We start from the raw sequence: 18955 nt of genomic DNA on the forward strand, positions 1-18955 counted from the left end.
TGTTTCAACCAGGAGTGAGGCAATTTGGGTTGGTCTTGGGTGGAGGGACAGGGACTACTTGCTGCATTTTGTCGAAACTCAATCCCACCTCACCTCTCTGCGGTGAATGTAAAGCCCCCCCACCCGCCCGCCCAGCTGAGCAGTGTGGCTGTCGTCTGCAGTAGGATACCGTCACCTGATGAACAGGCCGCAAGGAGGCCGATGCTGTGGCAGTGGCAGCTGAATTATTCTGATGTGGCACGGCGCTGTTTAGTCAGTTACCAACTGTGAAGTTCAACTCTCCTGAACAGCGTTCACGATATAATGATGACCTTTATTTGTCTCATGCACATCGAGACATACAGTGAAATACGTCGTTTATGTCAATGACCAACACATTCCGGGGACGTGCTACTAACCCTAACCTGTAAGCCTTTGGAATGTGGGAGGAAACGGATGCGGTCACGGGGAGAACGTACAAACTCCTCACGGAGAGTGGCGGGGATAAAACCCCGATCTTACAAAGTTTTACGCGACCTTTATGCTGCCATGCCACCCCTAAAGAGCCCTCCAGACATTGCAAAGCAAGTTTTCAGACACATTTCCTTAGAAATGGCCTGGGATTTTATTGATTTCTGTTGATTCAACAGAATTGATCGAGTGATTTAGTCAAAGCTTGTGTGAATGTTGAAAGGCATGGACAGAGTGGATGTGGCAAAGTTGTTTCCCATGATGGGGGAGTCTAGTACGAGAGGGCATGACTTAAGGATTGAAGGGCGCCCTTTCAGAACAGAAATGCGAAGAAATTTTTTTAGCCAGAGGGTGGCGAATCTATGGAATTTGTTGCCACGGGCAGCAGTGGAGGCCAAGTCATTGGGTGTATTTAAGGCAGAGATTGATAGGTATCTGAGTAGCCAGGGCATCAAAGGCTATGGTGAGAAGGCGGGGGAGTGGGACTAAATGGGAGAATGGATCAGCTCATGATAAAATGGCGGAGCAGACTCGATGGGCCGAATGGCCGACTTCTGCTCCTTTGTCTTATGGTCTTATGGTGATATTGGGAGGATGGCTGGGATAGAGGGAGAGAAATTACTTTCAATATCAGAGTGTCTCAGACGAGGTGGCAGAGTCCAAAAATAAGAGGCAGATCCTCAGGAGTGAAATTAGGAAGCAGCTTTAGACCCAGTTAAGATTTCAACATTTAAGAGAAGTTTAGATAGGTACGTGCATTGGAGGGTTATGGTCCAGGTGCGGGTAGATGGGACTAGGCAGAATAACAGTACTGCAGGGACCAGATGGGCTGAAAGGCCTGTTCCTGAGCTCTTTTACTCTATGACTTTATGAGAGAGAAATCACCTTTGCCAAATCCCGGGAATCAATGGGTCATGCCTGACTACTGATTCAACAGGACCACAGGCCAGATGCTAAGCGTGATCCAGAGAGATATATCACCTGATTGCCCAGAAGTTTCTCCATCATCTACAAAGTGATGGGATACTGCCAGCTTCCCTGGACAAGTGAAATTCCAACAAGTTCAGCTCCATCCAAGACAAGGCAGCCCACAACTCGTACTGGGTTAGGGAGGAGAATTGTCTTTCTGGTATTTTCCTTGTAGTTTACCCTGCTTGCTTGTATTTTTATATAATCGCCTATGGAACACGGAACTAGAACATTACAACACAGTACCGGCCCTTTGGCCCACGTTGCTGTACTGACCATGTGACGGTGGTAGTCCGGAGACAGTCCAGCATGTTTTGCTGAGCTGTAATCAATACAAATTTGAAAGAAGCATGTTGTTCAAGAGGCTATCTGGCTTAAATTAATTTTGGTCTTCTATTAAATCCTTGTTTGGCCATCAAGAGAATCAACATCTGATTGAAGAGTCTATTACTCAGTTTATACGTGAGACGAGGTTGTATTCGAGAATATGAGTTCCTTGAAGTTCTATAATTAATTATACATCCTGCGGAGGGTTGTAACACGCCTAGATGCGTCTAAGCAGCCAGAAATAGAAGAAGAAGAAGAAGATGAAGAAGACCACCAAACTTGCTTAAAGCTCAATCTAACCCTTCCCTCCCACAAAGGCTCTGCATTAGTCTCTTTTGTGTGTATTGATCAATACGTGGAATTGTTCCAGTAATTGTAGCACAGCTAGGAATTTCTCAGAGTTTCTGCAGTAGGTGTCAACCCCACCCCCCACCCCCACCGCCGCCATGAATCTGGCTATTTTCAAGGATAATTGTTAGCGTTGGAATGTTCTTAACTGTAGTCTGAGAATGAGACGACCACAGCTTCTTTCTTTTCCTTTGTTTCTTTTTCATTCTTGTAACATTCAATAAAACAGCCATAACCACCAAATCTCACTCTTGACTTCCAAACAATCTCTAATCCATATCATCAGATCCAACACTGGCACCCTGTTTATCTGCCCACTCCACAGCACTGAGTGTACAATCTGCACCGTGATCCCAGCTACACACAAGCTGCTCCTGGAACACAGCACCAATGTGAGTTCCCTGATCACTCGCTTCAATGCTGCTGAGGCTCAGTAATTCATTCCAAACAACAGGAATTCTGCAGATGCTGGAAACCCAAGCAACACACATCAAAGTTGCTAAATTCATTCCTTTGTTTTTCAGTACACCGGGGATATTTCAAACCAGTTTGAAAAATTGGAAGTCAATTTATCAGGCATTACGTTACTGGATAACGAGGGCAAGGAGATTGCGAAGAAAGTGTTGAAAACTCATGTTACAAATCTCAACTTCACCATCTTCTCTGATCAGGTATTTCAACTCCCTCACACATTCACAGAGAGTAGTGTGTCTCCAGTCAGATCGCACTCCTGACAAATCCCTCACATCACATTCACAGAGTGTAGTGTGTCTCCAGTCAGATCACACTCCTGACGAACCACTCTCATCACATTCACAGAAGGTAGTGTGTTTCCAATCCGATCACACTCCTGACAAATCACTCACATCACATTCACAGAGGGTATTGTGTCTCCAATCCGATCACACTCCTGACAAATCACTCACATCACATTCACAGAGGGTATTGTGTCTCCAATCCGATCGCACTCCTGACAAATCACTCACATCACATTCACAGAGGGTAGTGTGTCTCCAATCAGATCACACTCCTGACAAATCCCTCACATCACATTCAGAGGGTAGTGTGTCTCCAATCCGATCGCACTCCTGAGAAAACACTGATATCTCTCAGTGCCAGTTTAAAATTAATTCTTCAAATTCCCTGGAAATGTGAAGCTGATGCAGTAAATGTGACTGCAGAACTATTGGATTGTTGAAAGGACCCTCGCATTTGGATGGAATTTGGTTGGTCTGAGTGTTTATATCCAGCATGGATGCAGATTAAGCTTCACTATCTTCTGACGGGTCAGTAATACACCAGGTAGTCTGGTATCAGTTCCAGAGGGCTGTTCGCAACTGCAAATTGATGCCTATCTCAACAGCCAAGCCCACAATGTGAGAAGAAACTAAATAACCTGCCTGATCTCTCCCAAGCTGAGCAAGTTGTTTCTATGTGGTGTCACGGAATCACCCACTTGTCCACTCCCTGTGTGTGTGTGTGTGTGTGTGTGTGTGTGTGTGTGTGTGTGTGTGTGTGTGTGTGTATGAGTATGTATGAGTAAATGTATATTGTATAATGTTGATGTGTGTGTTTTTGTGTGAATATGAATACGTTTGTGTGTTTATAACGTGGTATATGGATGGGTGTGTGTGAGATGGTGCAGCGATCAATCAGAGTCAGAGGCTGTGAAACTGGGAGTACCTCCAGTGACTTGGACCCCAAAGTCCGAACTGAGACTTACTTGTCGTACTGAGGGGAAAGGTGGATGTGTCAGCTTTGTCCGAGATCCCACTGCTGCACTGGGGCTCTTGGGTGTGCAGAAGACATCTGACAGCTCCACCTGTGTCTCAGCCAACGCTGAGTTTGTCGGTGGGCACCGTAATGCAGATTACCTGGTCACCCCCACAAGGGACCTTGCTATGACGAGCTGGGCTGATAATTTTCCTTCAGGGATGCCCCCTCAAAGCAAAGTTGCTTGTGTTGAAATCCCACTGGCACATTCCGCGTCAGCAAGGTGGGCTGGGTGGGGTTTGGAATAAAGCAGCTGGGGTGGGGTGTGGAATTCAGAACAAATAATTCCCGACCTGCACACCTGACAATTTCCCTCAGCCTAGGGGTCGGGAATGTCGGATAGGGGATATCTTGGCCCTGTCCAGCTGCCTCTCTGGCCACACCACCATTGATTGGCCTTTGATTTGCATCTAAAGCAATGTCAAAGCTTACAGACGGAGACAGGTGTCCTTTAATCCAAGCCCAGGGCAGCTCCATTGATACAGATTAGCTTTATTTGTCACATGTTGAGTAAAATGAGTCGTTTGAGTTAATAACCAACACAGTATGAGGATGTGCTGGGGGGCAGCTTCTGCCACCAACATAGCAACTTACTAACCCTAACCCACACGTCTTTGGAATGTGGGAGGAAACCCACGCGGTCACAGGGAGAACGTACAAACTCCTTCCAGACAGCAGTGGGATTAAACCAGATCATGAGCACTGTAACGTGTTATTGTAGCCACTAAGCTACTGTGCTGCCCTGCTACTGAGTTTAAATATATTGGGCACCAGCCCAAAGATTTGTACCCAGTGGCATCACCGCAGTTGGGTAGATGACCGCTTGGGGTTGAACCTCACTGATGTCACTACACACTGGAGTCACCCTATGCAGTGAGGTAATGGGATGTTCCGCACTGGTTGCAATGATGCAGTGTGATAGGCAATATTCTTGGCATTAAGTGTCCTTGAGGATTGAGATAAGAGTGAATCTCACCAAGGCTCTCGCTAACACCTGGTCCCAATGCTCTCTTTCTTTACAGTTGAACCTTCCTTTAACTCAGAGTGAACTCCTTGATACTGCAAAGAAGCTAAAGAATCTCTCCAAGAATGTGGTCAGTTCGTCAACTCTCTTCTCTCTTTAATAACCCTCTCTTTGGGAGCCAACACCCAGTTGAGAGAGCGTTAGTACTGGGCGAGGAACTACCATCAATATTGACCACTGGAATCCTAGATCCAGGAGTGGTTGCCAGCTGTAGAGTGGGTGGTGGTCCAACAGCCGCCAAGCCCGTCCCTTCCATTTTACCCCCTGCTCTGTGCCAGAACCTTGTCTCCCCAGTGGAGACTGGATGAGTCCAGAGAGATCCAGCTCTGTTTGAGATGTGGAGTAATATGCACAAAGTGCTGGAGGAACTCAGCAGGCCAGGCAGCACCTACGAAGAGGAATGAACAGTTGATCTTTCGGGCCTAGACCCTTCATCGGGGCTGGAACAGAATGGGAGAGAGGCCAGGATGTGGGGGAGGGGAAGGAGTACATGGTGGCAGGTGATTGGTGAAGCCAGATTGGTGGAGGAGGAGGGTTGCAGTGGAAAGCTGGGAGGTGATAGGTGGGAAAGGTAGAGGGCTGAAGAAGAAGGAATCTGATAGGAGAGGATAGTGGACCATGAGAGCAAGGGAAGGAGAAGGGGCCCCAGGAGGAAGTGATAGGCAGGTGAGGATAAGAGAAGAGGTAAGAGGGGATGTGGCCCACTAAATCAGTATCATCTACAAATTTGTAGGTTATATAAAATTGTAAATGTACAAAATTACAAGGTGTGGATAGGATAGCAAACGCAACTTTGGGTCTCATGACACGGTTGCCTAAAACTACACACAGTGGCCACTGTATTAGGTACACCTGTACACTTGCTCATTACTGCAAATAGCAAATCAGCCAATCCTGTAGCAGCAGCTCAATGCGTGAAAGCATGCAGACATGGTCAAGAGGTTCTGTTGTGGTTCAGACCAAACATCAGGAGGGAGAGGAAACGCGATCTAAATGACTTTGACTGTGGAATGATTGTTGGTGCCAGGATGGTTTGGGTATCTCGGAAGCTGCTGATCCTGTTAGGCCTACACAGGCAGGCACCTTCCAGTCTCCAGCAAGTTAACAGGAGTCAGTTGCCACTCGTTTCCAACTGATCACCTGCAGCCTATTTAAACCCAGCTCCCAGCCATAATCGGTGTTCACTCATACGAAGCAGCCAGCTTCGACCAGGCGCTCCCAGCCTTGTTGGCTTGTTGTGCTGGGTATCTGTTCTTTCTTGTTTCCTGGCTTCTTATTTTGCAGTTTATTATTAAAGTTACCACCCCCCGATAAATCCTCTCGCTGCTCTGCGTTTGGTCAAACCTCCTCTTCAGTCCCTGGCAGACCTCCTGGGATTTTCACGCACAACAATCTCTACAGCTTACAGCGAATGGTGTGAAAAGCACAAAAACATCCCATCAGTGGCAGTGTTGTGGGTGAAAACGCCTGTTAATGAGAGAGGTCAGAGGAGAATGGCCAGACTGGTTCAAGCTGACAGGAAGGTGACAGTAACTCAGTTGTAGGAGGTACCTAATAAAGTGGCCACTGAGAGCAGAGGGCACCGGTCGTGAGAGGGGTGACGTTTAAAGAGATCTGAAGTCCTCACATAGTTAGAAATTGGTATCCAAAACGAGCTGCCAGAGAAGGTGACGGAGGCAGGAACAACAATAATAATTTAGAAGCATCTTGATAGATCCTTAAGTGAGCAGAGCATTGAGAGACGTAAACACGAGGAATTCTGCAGATGCTGGAAATCAAGAAACACACATCAAAGTTGCTGGTGAACGCAGCAGGCCAGGCAGCATCTCTAGGAAGAGGTACAGTCGACGTTTTGGGCCGAGACCCTTCGTCAGGACTCAGATGAAGGGTCTCGGCCCGAAACGTCGACTGTACCTCTTCCTACAGATGCTGCCTGGCCTGCTGCGTTCACCAGCAACTTTGATGTGTGTTGCCAGAGCATTGAGAGATATGGAATGAGTTCAGGCAACTTGGATTAGTATAGATAGCAGCAATGGGCTGAAGGGCCAGTGTCTAGGCTGTACAACACTATGGACATGATAAATTATAGTGCCCCACATCAGAATCCCGTGGCACTGATTAGTTGCTGGCATCACTAGAAGCTAATAAAAATGCCATCTCCAAATATGCCAATGCTCCTACGTGCAATCCAGAACGTTAACCAGGAAATATTGAAAATACAGACTTCTGCTTACGAGTGTGTCTGAGTTACGAAGGGGAAGGTGGATCGGCCATGGTTGAGTGGCAGGGCAGACTCGATGGACCGAATGACCTAGCCCGGCTCCTGTGATTATGGCCTCACTGAGAGGAAACGGGGGAACCTGGGGACAGGGCTGTTGCCAGACACTGATTGCAAACATCCCTTGCTCTGTTACAGCCGGAATCCGTCGAAACTGAGCTCAACCTACAGGTGGGCAAACTGGAGCAACTAGATCGCTGGGTTAAGAGTGACATGATGCCAAACATGGTAGGTTCCTCACTGGGCTGGTCGCACGTCTGAGACAGGCACTTCCGTGTTGAACACGGAGCAAGGGGAGGTGGGGCTCAGAGCGGTAAAACAGAACATTAGAACGCAGTGCAGACCCCCTATTTATTTGTGGTGTTTATTCACCCACTCTGCACAGCCTGTACTAGTTGAACAGTGCAATCTGTATTCAACATAGAACAATAGACTCTTCTATCTGTAATGCTCTGCCAATCTCTTAGCCTTCTCCAAGATCAATCTAATCCTTCCCTCCCACATAGCCTCCTATTCTTCTTTCATCCATGTGCATACCTAAGGGTCTCCCAAATGTCCCTAGTGTACTTGTCTCTACCACCACCCCTGGCAGTGTGTTCCATGCACCTACCTCTCACAGTGTAAAAACCCACCTCTGATATTGCCCCTGTACGTTCCTCCAATCATCTTAAAATTACGTCCCCGGGTACTAGACATTTCCACCCTGGGAAAAAGTCTCTGGCTGTCCACTCTCTCTCTATGCCTCTTAACATTATATACACCTCGATCAAGTCATCTCTCATCCTCCTTTATTCCAGAGAGCAAAACCCAAGCTCGCACGACCTTTCTTCATTAGACATGTTCTCTAATCCAGGCAGCACCCTGCTAAACCTCCTCGGTATAAACTCCCATTGTTCTGAACAACAGCAAACACAATTAAAGCTCAAACACAAGAGACCCTCAGACGTTGGAAATCCAGAGTAACACACACAAAAAGCTGGAGGAACTCAGCAGGTCAGGCAGCATCCATGGAGGAGAATAAACAGCCTGCAGAATCTATTCTGTTTATTGACAATGTTTGGTTTTTAATTTTCCAGGAAACTTTGAAAGAAAACATTCAGAAACTTCAAGCAAAAGCTTCAGGCCTTGAGGTGGGTGGATAGTTTGGAGTAGTGATTTGTTCGATCTCCTTTTCTCCTGGACCAGCAGAGAGCTGCCAAACCTGAGGAGATGCAGTTTGAACTGTTTGTCCAGGTGTCAGACAGGAGCTGACTGATCATAGTCGAAACCTCATTCCTAAATCGTCAGGATACCTTGGTCCCATGAGGCAGGGCGATGAATTCTGAATTGACCTGCCATTATTGGCTCCTAAACAACTCCAGGATTCTTGTTCCTATTTTTCATGCCCTCATAATACTCTTTTACATAGAATCATAGACTTAATACAACATGAAGAGACCATGCAACATCTCTCTGGAGCAATATTTATTACACCTCAGGAACAAGCCTGTCTTTTTTGCATTGTTAACATTACACAATTTAATTTGCAGGTAATTCTCCAAGCCCATTTTGTAAAACTTACCTTTCCATCAATTTCTAATTTAAATATATGGTGTAATAGCAAAATGGGTATATTCCAAGAGTGGAATTGGGGTCAGGTTAATTCAAATACCACCCTGTTTTAGAGGGAATTTAAATGTCCTTAGCTGTATGGAGACCATAAGAATACTTTATTGTTCTTAAAAACTTGTTCTTTTAAGCTTTGCTCTTTATTTTAAGTTATTCTTTCTTTGTCAGTCTGGGCATTATTACTAAGGTGCTTCCAAAGTGTTGTGTGGTGGAAGTTCAACTCAATTCAAGTTTAATTGTCATTCAACCATAGATCAATACAGCCAAACGAGACAGTGTTACTCTGGAGCCAAGGTACAAAACACGATACCAACAGTCACACACAACGCATGCAAGATAGCAAGCACGTATTGATATCACGGTCCAAACTCGAGCCATCAATCTATAGATGATCTACAACAGAGCTTGTCCTCTGCCGAGCGGACACTTGGGGGCAGCACCAATTCCAGCCTGGATGCCCCACCCCACACTGCCCCCTCCCCAGCCCCCCGAGGGAGCACACTGGCTCTGCTGCCTCCTTCCTCGTGGCTGTAAACAGGCGACACCATGGCTTGGCACAGTTCCAATAACATTGATTCTACCACTCGGCTGAGGTGTTTCGAATCGGGGGTCACTGCCTTAAAATAAGGGGCTAAACCGAGATAAGCAGAATGGCGGGATGGAATGGAGTCACAGATCACTACAGTGCAGAAACAGGCCCTTCAGCCCATTTAGCCTGTGTTGTATTGTTATTCTGCCTAGTCCCATTGACCTGTATCTGGACCACAGCCCTTCTTACCCCTCCCATCCATGTACTTGTCCAAACTTCTCTTAAATGTTGCATTCAAACCTGCATCCACCACTTCCGCTGGCAGCTCGTCCCACTCTCCCACCACCCTCTGAGTGAGAAGATCTCCCTCAGGTTCCCCATAAATATTTCACCTTTCACCCTTAACCTACGACCGCTAGTTCTGGTCTCACCCAATCTCAGTGGAAAAAGTCTGCTTGCATTTACCCTGTCTATACCCCTCATAATTTTGTATACATCTGTCAAATCTCCTCATTCTCCTACACTTCAAGAAAAAAGAATTATCTATTCAATCTTTCGCGGTAATTCATGTTCTCAAGTCCTGGCAAAATCCTTGTAAATGTTCTCTGTGCTCTTTCAATCATATTCCATTCCATTGATTCTATCACGGTTATTATCCTATAAGAGATTTATTGGGTATGCCTGAAAGAAAATTAAACTCAGGGTTATATATGGTAACATATTTGTAATTCAATAATAAATTTACTTTGAACTCTGATATATTTCCTGTAGGTTGGTGACTAGAACTGCACCCAGTACTTCAAATTTGGCCTCATCAACATCTTGTATAACTTCAACGTAACATCCCAACTCTTGTAATCAATACTTTGATTGAGAAGGCCAATGTGCCAGAAGCTTTCCTTACGACCCTACCTACCTGTCACTGTACTTTCAAGGAATTATGGATCTGTATTCCCAAATCGCTCTGTTCCAGCACACTATGCAGTACCCTACCACTCCTACCCAGGCTTACCCTCCCAAAGTGCAACACCTCACATTTGTTTGCATTGAATTCTATCTGCCATCTTTTTCAGCCGGCCCAGATCCTGTTGCAAGCTTTGATGTCTTCCTCACTGTCCATGGCACCCCTAATCTTGGAGCCATCCACAAATTTGGTGTTCCAACTTGCTGAATCTTTAGAGTTTGTTCTGTGAAGGCTGTAAAGGCTGAGTCAAGGGATGTACTGAAGTCTTATTTCAATACCTTTGAGAATTAAGGGTCATTTGACTGATGCCAGAAGGTGGTAGGTAGGAGACTGGCCGTCTGCGAGGGTGAAATGTTTGTAATCCATGTGTTACTATGCTCTTGCAGCAAACTGCACAAGGCTCTTCGAGGTGTGGCTTACAATTGATATTTTGATTTTTATAGGAACTTTGCGTTTTATATAATGACGGTGTCACGGAGTAATGGTGTTCTGTATTGTATCACACAATAACAGTTTTCTGTAGAGCACAGTGGTGTCATACAGCAATAATTGTATTTACAGTGATATTGTGATGGTGTTATCTACACTAATGGCGTTATAGTAGCAGTGGAATCACGTGTGATGTTCTCCTAAAGGATTCTCTATTGCTGGGTCCTCAGGTGGCCCGAGAAGCTGATCCCGGGTCAACATATTCTGGTGCAATGTGGACAGGAGTAAATAGAGGCTGTGGTCAGTGGGTGGATCTTTTGGTTGTTCGCTCTGTTCTTTCACGGTTGCCGCACAGCGGAGGTCACTCTCATGTAGCGCAGCTCCCTCTTGAACGATTTCCTCCGGGCGTACCTATTGAGTGCAATACCGTCCCAGTTTTTAGATGTAATTTGGTGTTATATACGACAATTGTATCATACAGTGCAGTAACAGTGGTGATAAAAGCCATAGCATAATATAGTTTTATTTATAGTGATGGTATTACATAGGTTGATTGTGTTACATATGGGAACAGAATAATACAGTAAGTTTTATTTACAGTGGCATTGTGTTGTGACAATGATGGTGTTATCTACAGCCGAAGTATAATACAGTAACAGTTTATTTACAGTAATGGTGTTATACACAGTAATGATTTTGTATATGGTGGTGGTGTTATATATAGTAATGGTGTCATATACAAAAACATTATTTAAATTGGTGTTATATCCTTTAATATTACATATGGTATAAATTGGTGTTCTGTACAGTAAGTGTTCTGTACAGTAAATATTCTATACAGCGTGGGTGTTATGTAGAGTGACAATTTCATATAGATTAATGTTACGCACAGTAACAGTTGTATAATGGAGTTATAGAAATTCATTTTGCTATACACCGTTATCGATACTTACTCCAACTTTATTATAGACAGTCACTCATTGTACTGATTGTTTTACAGAGAGCAGTGAACACCACTTTGACGAACATAGAAAATGCACAGACTCTCCTCCAGACACAAGCCCTGGACATCATTAAGAATGTGAGTACCACGAGGAAGTTGCTCAGATCCCCAGAGTCTGTTATTGTAGGTGTTTGTGAAGGGGGAAGTCATTCTGCCCTTGAAACATCCATCATCCAGGATACCCACCATCCAGGCTATGCTCTCTTCTTGCTCTGCCATCGGGAAGGAGGTACAGGAGCCTCAGGTCCCACACCACCAGGTTCAGGAACAGTTATCACCCTTCAGTTGTTACCTTACAACCATCAGGGTCCTGAACTGGTGTAGATAACTTCACTCACTTCAACAGTGAACTGATTCCACAACCTATAGACTCACTTTCAAGGACTCTACAATTTGCTAGTACTATGTCGACGCAGGCCTAGGTGGCTGGTGTCAGGCACAAATTGTGTTTTTATTAATTTATGTATTATTAATATTTTAGTATTTGTAACTTGTCTTCTTTTGCACATTAGTTGTTTGTCAGTCACGTGTGTAGTTTTTCCTTGATCCAACTGTAATTCTTTGTTCTACTATGAATGCCTGCAAGAAAATGAATCTCAGGGTAGTATATGGTGACATATATGTACTTTGATAATAAATTTACTTTGATTAGTGAGTGAAGAGCAAAGTGTGACCTACAGTGTCAACCAAATGTGACCATGAAATGGGCGAATCAGTCTTCACCATGTGGTCTGGGGTGGTTTCAGCCCAAAGGCGATGAGTACTGTGTTATTCACTGGCTGCGCTGGAGGGACATCATACTGTAATGTAAGGACAGGAAAATGTTATACAGCCCATCGGAACCAAAAATGAAGCTCGTGTTGATGCCACGTCCTGGCTTCCCATCTACAAATAAACATACCGCCTACTTTCCAGAGGCACTCAGGCTAATTATTGTCCTGGTTTGCACCCAGAGACTCCATGCATTACAGGATGTTCAGTGCTCACTATAACACCCTGAATGAGCCCAGGGACTTGCTCTCAGAAACAGTCAGTGACCCAGGCAACTCCTGCCTATTCCCCGCACCAAAGCAAACAACAGACACTTGACTCAGAATTGGGAGTTCCTTCAGAAAAACTCCTAAGTTCACGGTAAAATTTATTATCAGAGTGCATACATGTCACCACATACAACCCTGAGATTCTTTTCCCTGTGGACATTCTTAGCAAATCTATAGAACAGTAACTGTAAACAGGATCAACGAACAACAAACTATGCAAATATAAATAAATAGCAATAAATAATGAGAGCATGAAATAACAAGGTAAAGTCCTTAAAGAGAGACCGTTAGTTGTGGGAACACCAGAAACACAATGAGTGTAGTTATCCCCTTTTGTTTAAGAGCCTGATGGTTGAGGGGTAGTAGCTGTTCCTGAACCCGGTGATGCGAGTCCTGAGGCTCTTGTAACTTCTACCTGATGGCAGCAGCAAGAAAGGAGAATGGCCTGGGCAGTGAGGAACTTTGTTGATGGACACCGCTTTTCTATGGCAACATTTCATCTAGATGTGGTTCAATGGTTGGGAGGACTTTACCTGTGATGCTCTGGGCCGAATCCACTACCCTTTGTGGGATTTTCCACTCAAAGACATTGTACTGGTATGGGAAAACCATAATGCAGCCAGTCAATATACATTCCACCTCACATCTATTGAAGTTTGCCAAGGTTATCGATGACATGCTGAACCTCTGCAGACTCCTGAGGAAGTAGAGGCGCTGTTGTGCTTTCTGTGCAATAATATTTATATGATGGGTCCAGACAAGGTCCACCAAAATGACACTCTCCACCTCTGATCCTCTGAGTACTGGTACGGGTTTCCCTCTCCTGAAGTCTACAATCCGTTCCTTGGTCTTATTGACATTGAGTGAGAGGTTGTTGTTATTACACCACTCAGCCAAATTTTCAATCTCCCTCCTGTATGCTGAGTCATCACCACCTTTGATACAGCCCACAACAGTGGTGTCGTCAGCAAACGTATGTGGGGTTGGAGCTGGTACATAGCCACACAGTCATAGGCATAAAGCGAATAGGGTGGGGTAAGCACACATTCCTTTGCTAATGGAGGGTGTGGAGGAGATGTTTTTGTAAATCTGAACTGACTAGGGTCTACAAGTGAGGAAATCCAGGATCCAATTGTACAAGGGCATATTGAGGCCCAGGTCTTAGAGTTTATTGATCAGTTTTGAGGGGGTGATGATGTTAAACGCTGAGCTGTAATCGATACAGAGCATCCTGATGTGTGTATCCTTGCTGTCCGAATGTCTTAGGGTTGTGTGAAGGGCCAGTGAGGCAGCAACAGGTCTACAGCAGATGCTTCGGTAGGTGAACTGGAGTGGATCCAAGTCACCATTCAGACAGGAGCTGATACGCTTCAACACCAGCCTCTCAAAACACTTCATCACTGTGGATGTCAGTGTCACTGGGCGATAGTCATTTAGACAGGTTGCCACGTTCCTCTTGGGCACTGGTATGGTTGAAGCCTGCTTGAAGCCGGTGGGTACCACACAATGCTGGAGTGAGAGACTGAAGATTTCCGTGAATACACCAGCCAGCTGGTCAGCACAGGTCTTCAGTACTTGGCCAGATACTCTATCTGGACTGGATGCTTTCCTTGGATTCACTCTCTTGAAGGCAGCCTGCACATCATCTTCAGATACTGAGATCAAGAGATCGTCAGGAGACTTCGGGGTGCGTGATGGTTCCACCCTGTTCTGGTGATCAAAAGTGAGCATAGAAGGCATCAAACTCATCTGTAAGCAAAGCTCTGCTGTCCCCTTATGTCGCAAGATTTAGCTTTGTAGGAGGTTATGGCATTCAAATCCTGCCACAGCTGTCGAGCATCCCTCACTGATTCCAGTCTAGTCCGGAATCTCCACTTAGCCCTTGAGATGGCTTTTCGGAGATCACGGCTGCACCTCTTGTGGCATTCTTGATCTCCAGACCCACACCATTCAACCACCAACCTGGACTCCAGTGGCCGATGAAATCTCTGCCCAAAATGAAATACCTTGGTGCCACACCACCAGGCTCAGGAACAGTTATTGCCCCCCAACCATCTGCTGGTAAACCAGCATGGAAAACTTCAGTCACCTCGGCACTGAACTGATTCCATAACCTGCAGACTCACTTTCAATAACCATTTACAACTCACCTTCTCCGTTTGTTTTATTTGCACCATTTCCACCGTACTCTGTTCACTTTACACCAATGACTGTGTGGCTAAGCACAGTTCCAATGCCATATTCAAATTTGCTGACGACACCACTGTCATCGGGGGTGGTGACAGATCGGCTTATAGAAGGCAGATTGAAAATCTGTCTGAGTGGTGCCAGAACGACAACCTCTCGCTCAACGTCAGCAAGACCAAGAAGCCGGTTATTGATTCAGGAGGATGAAACCAGAACTCCATGAGCCAGTCCACAACAGGAGGTCAGAGGTGGGGAGGGTCAGCAACTAAGTCCCTCAGTAGGTAAGTGCAATTATGAAGACATGGGGCAGCGTCTCTGAAGAACAAAGCCCTTAACTCCAAGTGGAGTCATCGTGACGCTGTCATGACGGTGTTTCTTTTAGCAGGCTTTCTTATTTTTATGAGGCCAAGTTGCTAGCTCGACGCTCAACCCAGCACGGATGGAAAGCGTGCAAGGGAGCCGGCTGGATTTGAACTCGGGAGCCTCCGCTCCGAAGTCCGGCGCTGATGCCACTACGCCACCAGCCGGCATCAGTATGACATCTAAAACTTTGACAAACTTCTTGCGCGGAGGAGTGTATATTGACAGGTTGCATCACAGCCTGATACGGAAACACCAATGCCCTTGAATGGAAAATCCTACAAAAAGTGGTGAATACAGCCCAGTCCATCACAGATAAAGCCCTCCCAACCATTGAGCACATCTACACAAAACACTGTCACAGGAAAGCAACATCCATCGTCAAGAACTCCCACCACCCAGGCCATGCCCACTTCTTGCTGCTGCCATCAGGAAGAAGGTAGAGGAGCCTTAGGACCCACACCACCAGGTTCAAGAATAGATATTTCCCCTGAATCATCAGGCTCTCGATCCAGAGGGGATAATTTCATTCAGCTTGTCTTGCCCCATCACTGTAATGTTCCCAAAGCCTATGGACTCACTTTCAAGCAGGCTTCTCATGTTCTCCATATTTATTGCTTATTTATTTATTGTTATTACTTTTTTTATTTTTTTATTATTTGAACAGTTTGTCATCTCTTGTACACTGGTTGTTTGTCCTGTTGGATGCCGTCTTTCATTGATTCTATTATGGTTCTTGAATTTATTGAGTATGCCCGCAAGAAAACAAATCTCAGGGTTGTACACGTGACAAGCGTGTAACTTGAAGGTAACTTTACTTTCAACTTTGAATTTGTCTTGTTTTGCACATTTGTTGATTGTCAGCATTTGTTTATAAATTTTCCTGTATATGCCTGCAAGAAAATGAATCTCCGTGTGTGATACGGTAACATACACATACTTTGATAATAAATTATGCTTTGAACTTTGAAATGCTTTTCCCATTTTAACTACACAACTTCTACTTCGGGATGGGGGTATAGGATCCTTAAGTCCCACGCCAGCGATTTTGAAACTGATTATTCTCCACACTCATCAGGCTCCTGAACCAGTGTGAAATACCTGAATTCCAAACTGATTCCCCAACTTGTGGAGTCATTTTCAAGGGCTTTACAGTTCATGTTCTCAGCATTATTTATTTTTTATTATTATTATTATTATTAGTATTTCCACAGTTTCTCTTCTTTTGCACATTGGTTGTTTAACATTGTGTGTAGTTTTTCATTGATTCTATTGTAGTTCTTTGTTCTGCGAATGCCTGCAAGAAAATTAATCGCAAGGTAGTATGTGGTGACGACTATGTACACTGATAATAAATCTACTTTGAACTTTGACCTTTGAAGTGCTCTCCTTCAACAGGAATCCAAGGATTTCCTGGACTGCCAGCTGAGTTACTTCAATCAATATGTGAATTGGGCCAAGAAAATGGTAAGCTTAACTTCTCTAACTTCCATTAATGCCCCTCCTCCCGTTCTTACCCCATCCCTTATTTATTTATTTATTATTTCTTATTTTTTCCTTTTTTTCCTCTCTCTGTCCCTCTCACAATAACTCCTCATCTGCTCTCCATCTTCCTCTGGTGCTCTCTTCCCCCTTCCTTTCTGCCTAGTCCTCCTGTCCCATGATCCTCCCCCTTCTCCAGCCTCGTATCCCTTTTGCCAATCAACTTTCCAGCTCTTAGCTCCATCCCTCCCCCTCCTGTCTTCTCCTATCATTTTGGATCTCCCCCTCCCACTTTCAAATCTCTTACTACCTCTTCTTTCAGTTAGTCCTGACGAAGGGTCTCAGCCTGAAACGTCAACTGTACCTCTTCCTGGAGATGCTGCCTGGCCTGCTGCGTTCACCAGCATTTTGTGTGTGTTGCCTGAATTTCCAGCATCTGCAGATTTCCTCATGTTTGCGAGCTTAACAATCCCAAACTGTCTGGGTGGGAATGAATTGTAAATTATAAAATTATGAGAGGGATAGATAGGAGAGACAGGAAAATTGTTCCCGGCTGGGAAGTGAGACTAGAGCAAGGGGACATAGATTGGGGGGGATAGATTTAGGACAGAGGTAGGGAGAAGATGCTTTTCTCAGCAAGTTATTGATTGAAGTAACTCAGCTGAATCTGTGGATTTCTCTGCACAGAGAAGCAGTAGAGGTTATTAAATTAACTATATTTGAGGATTAACTTTTGCATAGCAGAGGAATTGAGATTTCTGGGGAAAAGGCAGGTGGAGTGGAGCGGAGCCCATGGCCAGATCACCGGTCATTTTCTAGAGTGGCAGACTCACGGGCCAGGTGGTCAACTCCTGCTCCTATTGCTTGTGCTCAAATCAACACCCCGCACCAGCACTGAAAGGCTGAGTAGTGCACCTCGCCCTCAAACTGTGATTGAGAGACTGGAGCATAAGGCACTCAGACTCTTGATCAGTTTGACTCCGCTCTCCCTTCCCGTTGGGCAGAAGCATGTCCTGCCAGGCTCAACAACAGCCTGTGTCATGCTGTTATATGACAATTGGATGGTCCCCTTGTACGAAAAGGTGACCTTTTGACCTCACCATCCACCTTCTTATAGCCTTGCACCTTATTGTTTCATTTTTGAGAAGAATTAGGCCATTCAGCCCATCAAGTCTGCTCTGTCACTCCATCATGGCCGATTTATTATCCCTCTCCAACCTTCCCCACGTAACCTTTGGCATCTTCATTAATCAATAATCTATCAAGCTCCACTTTAAATATACCCAATGATCTGGCCTCCACACCGGGAATGAATTCCACAGATTCACCACCCTCCCTGCACTGCATTTTCTCTGTGAATGTTACACTTCATTCAGCTTTCTGTGTAACCCATACAGAATGCTGGAGAAACTCAGCAGGTCAGGCAGCATCTCGTGAAAGAAATAAAGAGTCAACGTTTCAAGTGAATCCTGGTGAAGGGTCTTGGTAAAAAAACGTTGACTCTTTACTCCTCTCCATAGAAGCTGCCTGGCCTGCTGAGCTCCTCCAGCACCTTGTGTGTGTGACATTTCCATCCAGGTCATTTATATACATCACAAACAGCAGAGGTCCCAGCACAGATCCTCGTGGAACACCACTAATTACAGACCTCCAGCTCAAATTAGCCCCGTCAACCACTATTTTGTGTGTTACTCTGGATTTCCAGCATTTGTAGAATTTATTTATTTTATTTTACTTATTGAGCTATAGCACAGAATAAGCCCTTTGAGCCGGGCTGAAGAATAGAGTTGAGGACGTTCTTTAGAAAGGTTTCCATTCACCTGGATTAACTATGCAATTCCAAACATTGTCCCAATTTAACCCTATCCTAGCCGCAGGACAATTTACAAAGACCACTTTCAGTGCACTGGATGAACTCAGCAGGCCGGGCAGCATCAGTCAGAAATGATGAGTCGACGTTTCGGGCTGGAACCCTTCATCAGGACTGAAGAACGAAAGATGGGGAAGGATTTGAAGAATGCTTGTAGCCTCAGTTGAAAGACCAGTAATTTGAAAGACAAAGGGGCGGGGGAGGGGAAGCACTGACGTCATAGCCCTGAAAACAATGGGTGGTAGGAGGAGGAGGTGGAACCATGAGGGAGCTGGGGGAGGGGGTAGAGTGACATAGGGATAGAGGAAGGGAGG

General features: G+C 45.2%; 1 protein-coding gene across 1 annotated transcript in view; it reads left to right on the forward strand.

The window, feature by feature from the left end:
- LOC134358810 (prominin-1-A-like) overlaps window positions 1-18955 on the forward strand; it is a 108015-nt gene that overhangs the window by 77274 nt on the left and 11786 nt on the right. The window contains exons 16-21 of the mRNA XM_063071317.1: window positions 2619-2765; window positions 4890-4961; window positions 7308-7397; window positions 8246-8299; window positions 11700-11780; window positions 16688-16756. Of these exons, the coding sequence (XP_062927387.1) occupies window positions 2619-2765; window positions 4890-4961; window positions 7308-7397; window positions 8246-8299; window positions 11700-11780; window positions 16688-16756 (513 nt within the window). The remainder of the gene's footprint in view (window positions 1-2618; window positions 2766-4889; window positions 4962-7307; window positions 7398-8245; window positions 8300-11699; window positions 11781-16687; window positions 16757-18955) is intronic.

This window comes from Mobula hypostoma, chromosome 19 (genome assembly GCF_963921235.1).
Source record: "Mobula hypostoma chromosome 19, sMobHyp1.1, whole genome shotgun sequence".
NCBI lineage: Eukaryota > Metazoa > Chordata > Chondrichthyes > Myliobatiformes > Myliobatidae > Mobula > Mobula hypostoma.